Source organism: Trichomonas vaginalis, chromosome IV (assembly GCF_026262505.1).
Source record: "Trichomonas vaginalis G3 chromosome IV, whole genome shotgun sequence".
In the NCBI taxonomy this organism is placed as follows: domain Eukaryota; phylum Parabasalia; order Trichomonadida; family Trichomonadidae; genus Trichomonas; species Trichomonas vaginalis.
In genome coordinates this window covers 1546554-1564491 of record NC_067206.1, presented here as the reverse complement: position 1 = coordinate 1564491, position 17938 = coordinate 1546554, and the positions used below count along the sequence as shown (strand labels likewise).

At 29.0% G+C, this 17938-nt stretch overlaps 7 protein-coding genes and 4 pseudogenes across 11 annotated transcripts, besides 7 other annotated features; 2 read left to right on the top strand and 9 right to left on the bottom strand.

Moving 5' to 3' along the window:
* Positions 1-17938: part of a mobile genetic element that runs on past both edges of the window.
* Positions 3177-4163, bottom strand: TVAGG3_0009530 (organellar and viral DNA polymerase type B; the record flags this gene model as incomplete). Its single annotated transcript, XM_051219856.1, has 1 exon — positions 3177-4163. The coding sequence occupies one exon, from the start codon at positions 4161-4163 to the stop codon at positions 3177-3179; it is 987 nt and encodes a 328-aa protein (XP_051104842.1).
* Positions 4253-4726, top strand: TVAGG3_0009520 (uncharacterized protein; the record flags this gene model as incomplete). Its single annotated transcript, XM_051219855.1, has 1 exon — positions 4253-4726. The coding sequence occupies one exon, from the start codon at positions 4253-4255 to the stop codon at positions 4724-4726; it is 474 nt and encodes a 157-aa protein (XP_051104841.1).
* Positions 5551-5842, bottom strand: TVAGG3_0009510 (annotated as a pseudogene). The gene has a single exon. A coding segment is annotated over exon 1 (292 nt).
* On the bottom strand, positions 5931-6341 carry TVAGG3_0009500 (organellar and viral DNA polymerase type B; the record flags this gene model as incomplete). The annotated part of the gene is made up of 1 exon (XM_001299850.1): positions 5931-6341. One exon carries the CDS (start codon positions 6339-6341, stop codon positions 5931-5933), a length of 411 nt encoding a protein of 136 aa, XP_001299851.1.
* TVAGG3_0009490 (organellar and viral DNA polymerase type B) lies at positions 6669-7610 on the bottom strand (the record flags this gene model as incomplete). The annotated part of the gene is made up of 1 exon (XM_001299851.1): positions 6669-7610. The coding sequence occupies one exon, from the start codon at positions 7608-7610 to the stop codon at positions 6669-6671; it is 942 nt and encodes a 313-aa protein (XP_001299852.1).
* Positions 7943-8350, bottom strand: TVAGG3_0009480 (integrase core domain containing protein family; the record flags this gene model as incomplete). Its single annotated transcript, XM_051219854.1, has 1 exon — positions 7943-8350. The coding sequence occupies one exon, from the start codon at positions 8348-8350 to the stop codon at positions 7943-7945; it is 408 nt and encodes a 135-aa protein (XP_051104840.1).
* Positions 8469-8497: a terminal%2Cinverted (terminal inverted repeat of MuDR-2B_TvMULE3 transposon ID:TVAGG3_0009450).
* Positions 8469-12115: a mobile genetic element.
* Positions 8581-9417, bottom strand: TVAGG3_0009470 (zinc ion binding protein family; the record flags this gene model as incomplete). Its single annotated transcript, XM_001299852.2, has 1 exon — positions 8581-9417. One exon carries the CDS (start codon positions 9415-9417, stop codon positions 8581-8583), a length of 837 nt encoding a protein of 278 aa, XP_001299853.1.
* Positions 9427-10260, bottom strand: TVAGG3_0009460 (annotated as a pseudogene). Its single transcript has one exon. A coding segment is annotated over exon 1 (834 nt).
* Positions 12088-12115: a terminal%2Cinverted (terminal inverted repeat of MuDR-2B_TvMULE3 transposon ID:TVAGG3_0009450).
* Positions 12311-12348: a terminal%2Cinverted (terminal inverted repeat of MuDR-5_TvMULE4 transposon ID:TVAGG3_0009440).
* Positions 12311-13039: a mobile genetic element.
* Positions 13003-13039: a terminal%2Cinverted (terminal inverted repeat of MuDR-5_TvMULE4 transposon ID:TVAGG3_0009440).
* On the bottom strand, positions 13457-14848 carry TVAGG3_0009430 (annotated as a pseudogene). Its single transcript has one exon. A coding segment is annotated over exon 1 (1392 nt).
* Positions 14930-15889, bottom strand: TVAGG3_0009420 (annotated as a pseudogene). Its single transcript has one exon. A coding segment is annotated over exon 1 (960 nt).
* Positions 16690-17181, top strand: TVAGG3_0009410 (uncharacterized protein; the record flags this gene model as incomplete). Its single annotated transcript, XM_051219853.1, has 1 exon — positions 16690-17181. The coding sequence occupies one exon, from the start codon at positions 16690-16692 to the stop codon at positions 17179-17181; it is 492 nt and encodes a 163-aa protein (XP_051104839.1).

Here is a 17938-nt window from a genome sequence, read left to right as displayed (position 1 = left end):
CTTTCTGGTCATTTGTCAGTGTGGAGTGTGGTAGAATTTACGAAAAAGTGACACTTAACCTTAAATTTCCAAACACTATTTTTTGATTGTATTTTGTTATTTATATATTTATATATATATAATATATTTATATATTATATATATATAAATATATTTATATATGTATATTTATATATATATTTATATATGTATATTTATATATGTATATTTATATATGTATATTTATATATGTATATTTATATATGTATATTTATATATGTATATTATATATGTATATTATGTATATTTATATATGTATATTTATATATGTATATTTATATATGTATATTTATATATATATTTATATATGTATATTTATATATGTATATTATATATGTATATTTATATATGTATATTTATATATGTATATTTATATATGTATATTTATATTGTATATTTATATATGTATATTTATATATGTATATTTATATATGTATATTATATATGTATTTATATATGTATATTTATATATGTATATTTATATATGTATATTATATATGTATATTTTTTATGTATATTTATATATTTATATATGTATATTTATATATGTATATTTATATATGTATATTTATATATGTATATTTATATATGTATATTTATATATGTATATTTATATATGTATATTTATATATGTATATTTATATATGTATATTTATATATGTATATTTATATATGTATATTTATATATGTATATTTATATATGTATATTTATATATGTATATTTATATATGTATATTTATATATGTATATTATATATGTATATTTATATATGTATATTTATATATGTATATTTATATATGTATATTTATATATGTATATTTATATATGTATATTTATATATGTATATTTATATATGTATATTTATATATGTATATTTATATATGTATATTTATATATGTATATTTATATATGTATATTTATATATGTATATTTATATATGTATATATTTATATATGTATATTTATATATGTATATTTATATATGTATATTTATATATGTATATTTATATATGTATATTATATATGTATATTTATATATGTATATTTATATATGTATATTTATATATGTATATTTATATATGTATATTTATATATGTATATTTATATATGTATATTTATATATGTATATTTATATATGTATATTTATATATGTATATTTATATATGTATATTTATATATGTATATTTATATATGTATATTTATATATGTATATTTATATATGTATATTTATATATGTATATTTATATATGTATATTTATATATGTATATTTATATATGTATATTTATATATGTATATTTATATATGTATATTTATATATGTATATTTATATATGTATATTTATATATGTATATTTATATATGTATATTTATATATGTATATTTATATATGTTATTATATATGTATATTTATATATGTATATTTATATATGTATATTTATATATGTATATTTATATATGTATATTTATATATGTATATTTATATATGTATATTTATATATGTATATTTATATATGTATATTTATATATGTATATTTATATATGTATATTTATATATGTATATTTATATATGTATATTTATATATGTATATATTTATATGTATATTTATATATGTATATTTATATATGTATATTTATATATGTATATTTATATATGTATATTTATATATGTATATTTATATATGTATATTTATATATATGTATATTATATATGTATATTTATATATGTATATTTATATATGTATATTTATATATGTATATTTATATATGTATATTTATATATGTATATTTATATATGTATATTTATATATGTATATTTATATATGTATATTTATATATGTATATTTATATATGTATATTTATATATGTATATTTATATATGTATATTTATATATGTATATTTATATATGTATATTTATATATGTATATTTATATATGTATATTTATATATGTATATTTATATATGTATATTTATATATGTATATTTATATATGTATATTTATATATGTATATTTATATATGTATATTTATATATGTATATTTATATATGTATATTTATATATGTATATTTATATATGTATATTTATATATGTATATTTATATATGTATATTTATATATGTATATTTATATATGTATATTTATATATGTATATTTATATATGTATATTTATATATGTATATTATATATGTATATTTATATATGTATATTTATATATGTATATTTATATATGTATATTATATATGTATATTTATATATGTATATTTATATATGTATATTTATATATGTATATTTATATATGTATATTATATATGTATATTATATATGTATATTTATATATGTATATTTATATATGTATATTTATATATGTATATTTATATATGTATATTATATATGTATATTTATATATGTATATTTATATATGTATATTTATATATGTATATTTATATATGTATATTTATATATGTATATTTATATATATATTATATATTATATTATATATGTATTTTATATGTTATATTTATATATGTATATTTATATGTATATTTATATATGTATATTTATATATTTATTTTATATGTATATTTATATATGTATATATTTATATATGTATATATTTATATATGTATATATTTATATATGTATATATGCATGTATTTATATATGTATATTTATTTAAAAAAATTAAAAATAATATAATTAAAATTTATTTATATTTTAAATTTCATACTGATCTTCGATTCCAATTTGTGAATTGATATCATTAACAATTGAATTTCGGTGCACCCCTATGAGAGCGCTGGCGACCGAAACACCACTAGTAAGATTGTGTATTAGAAACTGCTTCATGCTGTGTTGAGTAAGCTTCGATATCTTTATCAGACCACCTTTAAATTAACCACTCACATTCTCACTGTGGTCCATCTAAAATTTGTAAACTTTATGACATAAAATTATATTATATGCAGGATCCCACCTATTACTTAATCTTTTTGGAATAAATGTTTTATAATATTTATCGATTGATTGTAATTTTTTGTATAAAAAAAGTTTTTTATTTATATTAAAAATATATTCGGTTAATGATATTATCTTATAATTTGTAAATAAATCTAGTAATAAAATAACTTTAATAGTTGGTGTCACTTTTTCGAAAATTCTGGTTTTTTCTTCCAAAAGCTTTCTATAAGTGCTGGGTTTCCTGTTTGCTTAAGAGCTTCCAAAATGGCTTTCTGGTCATTTGTCAGTGTGCTTTCATCTCTATATGGTCTCTTTTTTGGTTTGCCTTTCTTTACATCTGACATCGTTAAGCCTTCATATTCTGTTAAATCATACATCTTTATTTCGGTAAGATTCTTTATGTTTGTCAAGAAGAAGTCATAGTGCATTTCAACAATACCTGCAGCATTTGCTTCTATCTCTGATATAAAGTTCTCCTTCAAGAGCTGATGTAGTAATGTTCCAATATTATTGAGGTTTAACGTAGAACATTCATACTTTCCACCAAGTTTATAACATACCATCCATCTCTGTTGTGAGTTTATTTTAATTTTCTCTAAGAGTCTCATGAAAACCTTACCGAAATGTTTGTGTAAGTAGTCTCTGTTTGGTTCATCTAAAGCTTCAATGTTAAAGTCAATGAGTCTATTGCCTGACTTCACATTTCTCTTCCTATTCTCTTCATCTTTCTTTAACCATCTCTCACCTCCTTTTGGTTTGTCGTCAATGGAACGAATGACATCGTTAGCTTTGCGAACTTGTTCTATAGCGCTCTTAAACATCTCTCTTCTCTGTTGTTTCAGTGTGTCGTCTCTTCTTCTTGTTTCACCAACGTTTGCATTTGTTATGTCAAACATTTCTCTTCTTACTTCATGAGGTACTGAACGTCTATGATATAAGTCAATAGCAACGTCATTTAAAGGAAATGCTCTTGCATGGACTTCGTCCTCGCCGCGTTGCGGCTTTATGAACTCATGAATTCTATCATAACTTATTGCACCATTGTAGTCTTTAATGAAGTCAGCGAGTGCTTTTTTGTTTGTTGCGTAATGCTTTGCAACATCTATATTAGCTTCTGTAAGAAGTTGTTTTATTTCCGAGTGTTCTAACTTAGACAACTTCCGATACATCTTTAGTAGGAAATAAAAAATTTTCTTAGAAAAAATTAGCTTAGATTTTTTTAAGTTATTTTTCAAAATAATTTAATATTTTTATTTTAATGAAACACATGCAAGATTGCAAGTTCTTTTCATACAATGCTCTCGCTACTGCCATCAAGAATGAGTTCAATAATGCTTCAAATGTTAATGTTATCTTTAACAAGAAGTTTGTGAAAGAATCTAAGTTTGGTCAGTATGTCAGACCATTAGCTATCGTCATTGACCGCAAACGTTATACTTCACAAGAGTTAGCAGTAGTTTTGAAACAAAAGAGTTTCTTCGTGAATGTCAAAGATACTCATTATACTGTCATAAAGAACTCTAACATTGACTTCTTCAGTATTGCTTTAAATCTTTCCGAACAGAAAGAATATAAGAAGGGTGAAACATCTGTGAAATATTATCCTTCATCTCTGAAGACAATAACGAACAAAGATGTTATACAGAAATTCTTACCAAAGGTTGAAGAAGCTTCTATTGACATTGACGAAGGAAGTGAAATGGTTGAAGAAATAGACCCTGAAGCTATTTAAGCAAAAATATATTTTTGGTTAGTCTTCATATCGATATTTTACAACAATTCCCCAATGTATAAACTTTTCATACGCTTTTTCATAAGCTTTATATACCTTCAGAAATTTTGCATAATCTTTAGAAGCATTTAGATATTGTTTAAATGCTTTGTATGTCTTCAGAAATTTTGCATAATCTTTTACATGTTGTTCGTTCTCTTCTTCTGTCATGAGTTCCGAATATTCTAAATTCATGTTCTTTCATATGAGATAAAATTTTATAAAAAAATAAAATTAGCTTAGATTTTTTTATTCTTCCTCTTTGAAGTTATCGAAATATTCTGTTATTTTTTCCTTCAGTAATGTTAAGTCTTCTTTGAATGTAAGTATTGTGCAACCTTTGATGTCATAGTGTGTTTGAGGAAGAGTATTTTTGCCAATTTCCTTTATTTGCTCATTCGGTGTCATTGAAATCGGTAAGTTTTCACGATAGAACCTGTTTCTGTCAGATTTATATATTTTAGCTAAGTCATAAAAGCTCTTGTTGTTTCTTCTGACTAAATGCAACATAACCACATCTTTATCTTCTTCTTTCTCCAACTCTTCAGTATATATCATATACTTATAACTCTTTTCCTTTCCTTTTGGTACTGAACGCGGTATTCTTTTCTGTATGCTTTTGTCTTTGGATTCAATGACTTCATCTTTTGCTTGAAGTTTCATTTCCATCTCTTCACGTTCTGCTTTATATAGTTCATCTAACATCATGAAAATATAACAAGCATAACGAGGTGAAGCCCATATTGCTACAGCGTTTACTAAAAGTCTATGAACATAATAACCTTTCAAACCAGGAGCCAAATTCTTGCGATTTTCATACGGAATCTCTTCTCTCGGTTTTCCGAGGGAAGCAATCATATGAGGAAATTCTTCTAAAAGTTCTTTTGTCTGTTGGTTTTCAAACCAATGATATGCTTGCTTTGTAGAACGAAGAGCGTTCATTATACTTTGCATTTGGTACATGTCATCTTTGACCGAACGAATGAGGCGAAGTTGTTTGTTATATTGTATGTATTCGTATTCTTCATTTATAGCTTCATGGACTATAACTGTTGTTGTGTTCTCTGATGTTGTCATTACTGTCTTTACATACAAAATAAAAAAATAAATAAAAATAAAACTAACTTTATTTTCTGACTTTCACAAAAGACCAAAAATAAACGCTTTACATGTATTTTTCAGCAACTTCGTCAAATAATTTTATAGCTTTATCTATCTCATCTACTTCAAACGTTTCTTTACCTTTCGTGGGAGCACCATACATTTTCTCAAAAACTTCAAGCAGTTCTGTTTCAGCAGCTCTCATATCATTAACAAACACAACCTTGACTCTATTGACTGTACTGTCATATCTTTGAGTTATATTATATGTCCTTCCTATCTTATATCTTTTTGTGTTGAAGTCCTTCGGTTTCTGAACGATGTAAAGTAAGCCTTCACTGCAACGTTCCGTATCGAATGAACCATATGTTATGAAGTTATATCCAACAACTGGGTCTAACCATAACAAAACTATTGGTATAAGACTTTTGTCTATAAGATACGCTCTTGTTCCATGAAATGCTACTGATATCATAAGCTCAGGATTTCTTGTCAAAATTTTCTGAGTTGAAGCATTTCTAACCCAGTCGTTTGTTTTCTTTCCAGATGGAGATATAATGTCTGACAAAGAATATTTGTTGTATTACTTTGAGTATCTTACGTTTAAATCACCTATTCTAACCACTTTGGTGTCATTGTCTATCTTTCTAACTGTTTCAAACTCAATGTTTGTCATTACTGTCTTTACATACAAAATAACTAATGAAATTCATTATTTTTGTTGCTGAATTCAATAAAAATATAATTGAGGTGAAGAGGTGAGATTTCACCTGTTTTTTCACGTCTTTTTTCACCTCTTTTTTCACAAGCGTTTTACATGAATTGTACGATGTATATTTGAAATCCTAAACAATTTCGTAGCTTCTATTTCTTCTTTTAGTACATCGAATGTTTTAACAATGCCGAAGGTTTCTTTATACTTCTCCTTGACGTCAGACAGAAGGAAATCTTCTGCTGTTGGATAGTTTTTATTAAGAAATGTCAACATATCCATTTTATCTTCTGCTGGCTTTTCTGCTTCTTTCTTTAAGTCTGCATAGTCGTTTCGCATTCTTTCTATCTCTTTGACTGAGTAGTTATATTTTCTTATTGCTGCTTTACATTTTGAACATTGCGGCATCGTTTTTGCGTTATACATTGAAACATTACCAGCTAAAATAACTAAAGCGTCAATGGTTTTCTTTAACTCAAAAGCTGCTGGTTTTATCTGTTCATTCCATACCTTACCTCTTCTATCTTTATCTCTTATCTGCCATACACATTTTGCAACTAATGAAACAAAGTTATCGTATGTCTTAAATTCTTCGGATTTGTAAAGGTCAGAAATATTTTTATAAACCATGTCGCAATCTTTGTCCATAACTTTATGGTTGCAATGAAAACCAAGGAATTCATAATTTACTTTACGTATGAATTTCTTAATTTCTACTGAGTCAGTTGCTTTGACTTCAATTTCGTCGAATTCAGGAATAGTTAGTTTTTGCTGCTGAATTTCAGGTAGTTTAGGCAAATGGTCGATGAGGTCCTCCATTTCATAAAGATACTGTTCATTTGTTTCATCTTTCGCACTACAGTCTAAATTACTTGTTAAAAGTTCTTGCTTTATCTTCTGGATTTCTGTTTCAAAAGTATATGAAGAAGGAATAAAGCTTTTCATCTCTACCAACATTGACGTAGGATTCATGACTAGCGAGTTTGGTGCTGTAGTTGTTTGAATTGTTGTTGTGCCGATTGTTGAAATCATATCTTTTATACAAAATAAAAAAATAAATAAAAATAAAACTAACTTTATTTTTCTATCTTAAGGAAATTCATGAAAATTCACGAGGGTGAAAAAACAGGTGAAAAAAGAGGTGAAATCTCACCTCTTCACCTAAATTATATTTTTGGTCATGGACTTCGTCCTCGCCGCTTTGCGTCTTTATGTTAAAATAAATGGTACCATTAATAATACATGACTGTTCTCATTCATGTCTGATTTACATCTAATGAAAAAGTTTAGAAGAATTTTCTTATTCTTTCTGGCTTATTTTTGTCTTTCCAGTACTCCTGCTCTAATGGTCCCAGATGTGTTGACTATGACTCTCTCAAGTTCTTAGATGGTATAACATCTTCAACGCCTCCTTCATATCTTACTTTATAAGTGTCATCGTTTATGTTATAGCCAAGTATTTCAATAACCACTCCTCGCTTTGCTTCGTCAATGGTTTCAGCAAGTTTGCCATTACTACTTTCAACTAATTTATGTCGAGGGTAAAACGCAAAAGAGTCGTCAGCAGCTTTTATAAGATATCCATTACCTTGCGTAGAGTCTACGATATAATAGTTTCTACTTAACCTTAAACGTTTCTTTGTCAACGGTTTGTCGTCAAGAACTACACGAACTTTTGTACCAGGAATGAGGGTAAATTGTGTTGAATTTCTGATATTTTGTGTTTGGCTTCGTTTCTTTTGTATATACTTTTCTTCTTGTTGTTGTGTCATTGAATTTGGTGTATGCCCTGTTGTAGAATGTGTTGAGGAATTATATACTTCGAGAAAATGTTTCATTGTTTCTTCGGTAAAGTCTCGCTCTTGGTTTAAATCTCTGAGCGTTCTTATGGAGTATATAAGAATTTCCGAAAAGTGACACCCAAAAAGTGACACTTTCAATAGGGAGTAACACTTAAAAAGTGACAATTTAAAATTCACAATAAATAAAAATAATAAATTTTTTAGTCTATTAAATTATTCTTTTCTTTGAAATCCTCCAAAAATTCTTCGAAATGTTCTAAAATATAATCTGGAGAATTATAACAAAATTCATTAATTTCTAACATATACGTATCTAACAATTCATTTGGAATTTCAAACGATCTTAAATATGTAATTGAATTTTGTATCTTCTCATTTATTTGAGAAAGTTTTTCTTCAGCATTTTCCAATAAAAATCTTAATGGATTCAAATTGGCTTCTTGATTCTGAACAAAATTTAATACTTGGTATAAACGTGATTGAACTTCTCTTTTCAATTTTGTTTTATAATCTGTCAATCGAGGCTCGCGAATTCTAATTGAAGGAATAAAACCTGTTTGAAGTAAATCGTTTTTAATACGATAAAAGTAATTGGGTGCAACTTCTTCTAAAAGATTTTTGACAAAAACATCAATTCTTTGATTTTTAACGCAGCCAAAATTGTGATATTTTATCTTTTTAAATAAAGATTCAGAAACGTTATTCACAACGGTTAATTCATTTGGTCTGGCAGCGGCTATCCACTGTTGTTTATGAATGTCCCACTGACGTGTAAAGTATTGATTAAATTCCAATTGATCTTGAATTTTATCAATAATGTGCTCTTTATACATTTTTGCAGCATCTTCTTCTGTGCAATCACGATAATAACATAAAATGTTCATAAATTTTTCGACTTCTGATCTAATCTCTTCATCATTTATCTTTGAGAGATTCTTTTTAAGTGCGCGTATTACATGTAGCGCGCACCAAAAGATATTGCACTCCGGAAATGAATTCCTAATCCCGTTGAAAATGTTTAGTGCACAGTCAGACATGATAAATTCAGGTTCTGTGTGAGTTGTTTCAAAATATTTACTTAAGCAAAAAGAAATATTTTCACTATTATCTGGATATATTATAAAATAACACAAAGGGATAGAATGAGTATTAGCAAATTTGGTAGCTAATACATAAAAAGGAAATCCATGAATAATTAATTTAAACGTAGAGTCTAAGTGATAAATTGGTGGTTTTTCATGAATTTGAGAGATCATATCATTATCAGAGTAAATAAAAACCAATTTGTCTGGAAAATCAGTATCTTCACCTTGAATGTCAAAATAAATAAGGTCATCATGTTGATCTTCCCATTGATTAACATAGTTTTGTAAAGATTGAAATTGATTTAAAGATATGTCTGGTAAAGATCTCATAAGATCTTTTTGTTGTAAATAATATTTCAATTGATTGATTGCAGTTTGTTTCATAGTCATGTGAATACAAGTATGATCTTTAGGTATTTCAAGCGTTTTGTTGACTTCTTGTGTTGCATTAAGTGGACTTCCGTGATTCATGAGAAATTTTTTAATCCAAGCACGGTAAGTACCACTTGTAGGTGTATTTTTATGTTGTGGTGGTGGTCCTGAGTGAATATGAGTTAAGTTTGCAGATTTAAAAATGTAATTGTCGAAATTTTTAATAAATTTAAAGCCTGCTGGGCAGCCTTCGTATTCGCATCGGTGGTAGATTAATACTCCTGTTCCAATTGATAGTTTTTGTGGGTCTTTGACAAATCTTATGTTACCATGCAGCTCTGCAGCTATAACAAAACGAGAATATTCTAAATATCCTATGGCTTGATCAACCTCGCATGGAGGATCGGGTGGAGGATGTTGCATTGAGCAGCAAAAAGGAAAAATAAAATTGAAAACTCACATTGAAAAAATAACGGTTTAATAGAAAATATTTTTTTTCTTCTGAAAAAGAATTATCTTTGAGTATCTAAATTGGGATAAAGGATATAGAATAGATAACTAGTACTTAATATATGATACATGTACACGAAATGGAAGAATGTGTACTAAAAGAAAGAGAAATTTTAGCTTAATATTTTACATACGAATCAATTATCTTTGGTTAAAAGGTAGAATTGTTGGCTATGATGTACTGATTCATGATCAGTACATCATAGCCAACAATTCCTTATACAAAATTCAAAAACTTGGGTGCAATCAGTTCTGATTGCACCCAAGTTTTTGAACTTTCTTGAGGGAATTAAAGGGTGAGAGATTTATAGTCTATCTATATATCTCCCACCCTCTAATTCCCTCCCTGACAGCGGGAAACTTTGTCTGAATGTTAAACTATTCAGACAAAGTTTCCCACTGTTTGCGAAGGAATTGTTGGCTATGATGTACTGATTCATGATCAGTACATCATAGCCAACAATTCCTTATACAAAGTTCAAAAACTTGGGTGCAATCAGAACTGATTGCACCCAAGTTTTTGAACTTTCTTGAGGGAATGGAAGAGTAAGAGGTATACATTATGAATATATACCTCTTACCCTTCCATTCCCTCTCTGACAGCGGGAAACTTTGTCTGAATGTTAAACCATTCAGACAAAGTTTCCCGCTGTCAGCGAAAGAATTGTTGGCTATGATGTACTGATTCATGATCAGTGCATCATAGCCAACAATTCCTTATACAAAGTTCAAAAACTTGGGTGCAATCAGAACTGATTGCACCCAAGTTTTTGAACTTTCTCGAGGGAATGAAAGGGTAAGAGGTATACATTATGAATATATACCTCTTACCCTTCCATTCCCTCCTCTCTGACAGCGGGAAACTTTGTCTGAATGTTAAACTATTCAGACAAAGTTTCCCGCTGTCAGCGAAAGAATTGTTCCATCTGGTGCATAGAGTGTGAATCTATGCACCAAATGGAGCAAGTCCCTCGCGAAATTGCCAAAACTTGCGTCGCATTCAAAGATTGCGACCCAAATTTTGGCGATTTCTAGTAGAGATGGAGTATTTGAGTCACTGACCTATATGCAGTGGCTCAAAGGGCTCCATCTCTACTTTGAAGCAAGGAAACTTTCCTCGAAATTTTGATAATTTGAAAGAAAGTTTTCAAGCAATTAACAAGGATTACTCGCTATGAGGTAAAAAATTCTAGATTTTCACCTCATAGCGAGAGCTTCCCTTTCATTGCTTGAAAACTTTCCCCAGCTTCAAAATTGGGGAAAGGGCTGTAAAGTCGACTCCGATACCAGCAGGTACCAGAGTATTTAAAAGAGAAGCCCTCGTACGAGTTTCTATGAAGACCTTCTCATTCAAGAAGATCTTAATAGAAAATCGTAGTACGAGGGCATTGGAAACTCGCGTCTGGTACATGTTGGTACCAGAGTGTTTGAGATTTGAAGACTCTGGTACTAACATGTACCAGAATTTATGATGAATTTAAGATGGACCATTATAAAATGGTAGCGGTTTGTTTCAAAAAAATTTAGATGAGATTTGCATAGATATAGATTATATGATTTATACATATGAAAAATAATATATAAAAATATAATTTTGAGATAATTATGTAATAATATTTTAAATATTTGAATTTGAGGTATAATTTTATAGTAAAATATATTATAAAGAGTATTTATATAAATATTTGTAAAATAATATAAGTAATAAATTGAGACCCCCTCCCTGTTTTTGATGTTTTGTCACTTTTTCGGTAATTCTTATTGTTTCAATTATATACTTCGAGAAAATGTTTCATTGTTTCTTCGGTAAAGTCTCGTTCTTGGTTTAAATCTCTGAGCGTTCTTATGAAGCGGTTTATGATGCCGAGTATGTTATGGTTATGGTCTTCAGTAGTGTAGTGAGTTATGTTATGCTTAATGAGAAAATCTGTGATTTCATTGCTGAGGTATGCACTGTCTTGGTGAGAAAGGGACAGACTAGCCCATTGTCACTTTTTAATTTAGCAAATGAACGCTTATGGAGTGGAGTTTTTGTGTAAATCTGATTTGCTTATAAATGAAATAAAATCAAAAGAAACCATATTGGCATTATATTATGCAAAAATAAATGATCTTACTTAGTACTTTTAAAGTTAATTTCAGAAAAAATTTGACACAATGGTATCCGGCACATACAAGTGGTGTACAACCAAAATATAAGTTGGTTTAAACATATATTGCTATATCTCATGATCTTACTTAGTACTTTTAAAGTTAATTTCAGAAAAAATTTGACACAATGGTATCCGGCACATACAAGTGGTGTACAACCAAAATATAAGTTGGTTTAAACATATATTGCTATATCTCATGATCTTACTTAGTACTTTTAAAGTTAATTTCAGAAAAAATTTGACACAATGGTATCCGGCACATACAAGTGGTGTACAACCAAAATATAAGTTGGTTTAAACATATATTGCTATATCTCATGATCTTACTTAGTACTTTTAAAGTTAATTTCAGAAAAAATTTGACACAATGGTATCCGGCACATACAAGTGGTGTACAACCAAAATATAAGTTGGTTTAAACATATATTGCTATATCTCATGATCTTACTTAGTACTTTTAAAGGTAATTTCAGAAAATAATGAAAATTACAAGTTTAAGGTTAATGAAAAGTGACAATGGGCGAGTTTGTCCCCCACTCCTGTCTTGGTCTGATGTTAAAGTACTTGGGCTATGTTCTGCTACAAACTTTTGTAAAACTCTTAACACTTCACGAGTTCCTTTATTTTTCATTGGATATGCATATGCTTTACGAGTGTTAACATTAATGAAGATGAGGAATGGTTTATGTCCTCCTTTTCTGCTTTGAATGAGAGTGTCAAATTGGTATGCGTCAGGAGTGTTGGAGTAAATTGGTAAAAAGTAGTCGTAAGGGTTTATTTTTGTTTGATGTACAACATTTTTGTCAAAGAACCTTTTCACTTCAGCTCTGTTAGTAAATCCCCAACTCTTTGCAGCTTCATTGAACTTCTTAAATGACCTCCATGGATGTTGTTCGAATACTTCTTTCAAGCTCATTTATGTAAAGTTAAAGATTTTATTCTAGGCTCAAGCGCGTTCATTGAACGCGGTACCATGCGAATATAGTCACAAATGGTGGCATATAATCTGCACCCGAGCCTGTTGGATTTGTTGTGAAAGTGTGTGAATGATTTCCTGTGGTTCCACAGAAAATACCTGCGCTTGAATCTACTGGGTCACTTGAAATATCATATCTATGCATTCCCTGTCTATCCGAACCTGCTGCAAGATTTGTATAACCTCTTTTTGTTATTGAATGTGAATGACTACCTGTTGTGTTTGTAGTTCCTGTATGAGTGTGCGGTGGAAGGTTTGCTTCTTTAATTTTCTTCGAACCTCCTGTTTGCTTTGAATATCTAGCACAGTATAAGAATTTATCTACAATCTGCTTCCACGTACCAAAACCTAAAACTGTTTCTGGATTTGTTGAGTTCATTGACGTATAAATAGAACCAACAGGATATAATGTTTGAAGTATTTCAGTCTTTAATGTTTGAAGCTCTGTTTTGTCTGCTTTCTTATCTAACATTGCTGGTAGTTCATATGCTTCAAAGTTTCTGGCATGACCTTCGATATTCCTGCAACTGTTATCTAAATTGTTAAGAGTATCTTTTACGCTTGTACTCGGATTCTCTAAAGGTGCACTTGAACCCAAATCATAGTTCAATATTATGTCGTCTGCTCTAACAGTAGTGAAGGATTTTATGTGTATGTTCTTTATCTGCTTTTTTATCTAACATTGCTGGTAGTTCATGTGTTTCAAAGTTTCTGGCATGACCTTCAATGTTCATACATTTACTATTTAAGGAGTTTAGTGTATCTTTTACGTTTGTACTTGGATTCTCTAAAGGTGCACTTGAACCAAGGGTATAGTTCAATATTATGTCGTCTGCTCTAACAGTAGTGAAGGATTTATGTGTATGGTTCTTGTCGGCTTTACTGTCTAATGTAGCTTGAAGTTCATTTATATCGGAGATATTGTGTTTATGAGATTTCAAAACTTTGTTCGTTGCGTCAAGTTCATCTTTGTCAGCTTTACTTTTAATAGCATCTTCATAAGTTATTTTTGCCTTAACTCTCAATGTAAATCTTGGTTCAACTAATACACCGTTAACAAAGAAGTATGAAGCATAAATTTCATTTTATAACCAAATGCTTCTAGCGCTTTACCCGTGTCATAATGTACAGTACAGCTTATGTCATAACCTTTAGCACGAATGAATTTATATCTTCTTTCAGTAACATCTTCCGTCTTCACTTCTTCTTCAGTTCGTGTTAAATATCCATGGTAGTCCGTTATAATCTGTTCGTCGGAAGTTATATAATGAACGTGGTTTTTATCTGCTTTTTCGGCTAATTTCTCTTCTATCTCATTTATTTCAAGTTCAACTCTTCCGCCAGAACTCTTATTATCATTAATCTTTTTCATTAATTCAGTAATTACGTCATAAAGACTATATTCTGTTTTCGGTTCTGTAAATAATGAGTCAAAATTTCTTTTCATCATTACATCGCTGACATTAATGATATCACCAATTCCTTTTTCATTTATTCTCTTCATTAATTCTGCAATAATGACGAATATATAATCTGTTAATTTATTCTCTTCATCGAGGGTTATAGAATGTTTTGAAATTGAATCATTAACTCCTCTAAATAAATCAATAACTTCAGGATACACGTTTTTAATGTCTCGAATAACCCGACCAGTATCCTGTTGTTCATGTTCTTCGTTCCCGTCGTTACGTGGTTTTATATCTCTAACCATCATCAACGCAGCCATAACCGGAGGGTTTGTTGCTATCTGTTCGAAAATCCGTCCGTTATGTACGGTATATCTAAATAATTTCTTTGTGTTTGTTAAAACATTTGAAACAAGTCTTTTAAAACCATCTACAAAATTTCCTGTTTCACCTAATGTTCTTGCAGCATTTACAAGCTCACCCATTCCCGCTTTTGACCCCAAAAACGTCCATATTGCATTTATTTCACTCTGTATAGTTGTCCATTCAGCGAAACTAACACTCGCATTCGCTAAGCTGAAAATGAAATTCAGTGGATCGAACTTAATTCCACCTTCTTTTTCAATTTCAACGAACTCACTAACATGAGATTTTAAGTATTCTTTCGTTAAAATTGTTTTCCCCGATGTTATGTCATTAACGAAACTATCACCGTCAAAAGTTAACGAATTCAATTTCGTCGTTGATGCTTTTATTTCATACACCGCTTTATCGATAGTTTTTGGCTCACCTTCTTTAGAAGCATATGAAACATTAATGAATGAATTATATGTATTCGTGAATGAATTAAAATCAATGATTTTCATTAATGACGCCTTTAATGATTCATTTACTGTCGAATCCCTTAAAGCAATTAATGAACTGTCATTTATGAAAGGTACACTGCAAACCGTCGAGTTTGGATCAAATGCTGTAGTTGGTGCAGGAATATTAATGATATAAGTCATTAAATCATTAAGTGACGTAAATAATGTTGTCGTTTTTGATTTAATTTCTTTAGCATCTGTTATATATGGTAATTTTATTTCTGTAGTTTCTGAATTAAAGATATTCGCTAAAATGTTTTGTAAACTGTTTTGAACAGCTGTGTAAACCGTTGAATCCGGAACTCTTACGATTTCACCGTCCTTAATAAAAGGCATTGCACATGGTGTAGTGCTTGGGTCAAATCTTTTTGGGTTATGATTCAACATATATTCTAATGCTTCATAAACAGACCTATATACGGTTGTATTATCTTTTTCAATAATTTCACCGTCCTTTATAAACGGCATAGTACATGGAGTTAAAATAGGGTCAAACTTTTCATAGTCCTTCCATGTTATGTATTTCTCAGTATTTCCATCAGTGATAACAATATATTTGTCAGTAAGTGTGAGAGAGTATTGACCAAAATATAAACGTTTAGCTCTGTCAGCTTCATACGCATATGCAGCTATACTCATATTTTAATGAGAATAAAATGTTGTTCTATTTGCAAAGTACAGACCCAAACGAATACGGGACAGTAAAGCTACAAACAAACTTAGGTCTACAGAATGAGGCGCTTGCATTCAGAATGGTTGACTTCAATACTATCGCTTCATTCGTTATAACAGATGAAACAGATTTCATGGAGATTGAAATAGATGGAAAGAAGCACGAAATAAGATTTCACAATAATGTAGAATATAAGATGGAAACATTAGCTGGAGTGTTAAATGCTCTCATAAATACTACAATAAACAAGGATAACGAAGAAAACTTAATGAATGTTAAACTTATTGCAGGAGTTTTGAAGTTCAGTTATGCGAAGGAGTTTAAGATAACACGAATGAGTCATAGAGTACAACTTCTTTTGGGTGCATACCATATGACATTTCCTTTGAAAAGTGTTGACAAAACGATTGAGATGAAATCTGTTCCATACGTATGTTATGGTAATTGTTTATACATTGAGTCTAAAATAGCTAATGTCACAGGCATTTCAGGAGTTAATAGTAAAGGTTCAGTAGAATATAAATCCTTCTGTTATGCAGTCAATTCAATGTTCATTCCAAACGTTCCTGTCATAGCAACTCATTTAGGTAAATGGGTTCGCATTAGTCCTCATAATTTGAAAGACATGCAATTCAGACTTGTTGACTTTCAAGGAGAGCCTGTAGAACTGAAGGCACCAGTGCGAATGACTGTTGAAGTTGACTTTTTAGAAAATATTAAATGCAACAGCTTACAAGAGAACTCAGAGCTAAAAATATAAAGTATGAATGTTATGTATTAGGTCATGAACTTTGGTTGTTGCTGTTTGATGAAACAAATGAATTAGTTATGTCAGTCAAGAGAACAGAAAAATATTGTGTTAGTGAAAACTGCACCAAGTCAATAAGATTAGGTTTGCATTATGAAGATGAGTTCGATACTGTTGAAGAAGTTTTGGATAGATATTACAAATTGCTAACTTGAAATTTTTTTTTGACTGACGGCGCAAAGCGCCAAGATGGGCTCAAAGAGCCCTCCTGACTGCTTTAATTTACTAAAACATATTTCAAACAAAGTTTATATTCTGTTGAAAGTTTTGTATACTCGTTCGAATATTTATACTTAAACTCAACTCCTGTAGTTCCTGGTGTTTCAATGATGCGGATGTTACCTATTTTCATGAATAGTGGAGTTTGACCACAGCATTCGATTTCAGGGTCGAGATAGTCAATGACACATTGTTTCCCTGTTATTCGTGAGATAACATTTTCAAGGTCCTCCTTTGTTAGAATTATTTGGTTCTTGCTTATAAGATTTGTCAAAAGCTTCTTATCGTCTTTGAGTAAAATTGTTTGGTATAACTGAAGAAGGTAATGGTCTACGTTATCTGAAGGATTTGTTTGAACATTTGTGTAAGGGTTGTCGTTGGCTTCTCTTGAAAGAATTTGGTCCAGTGGTGGATACTCCAACTTAACATCTGATGTAGCGTTAGCGTTTGAAGCTGAGTTTAAATTCACCGACTTAAGTTCTGGTCTTTT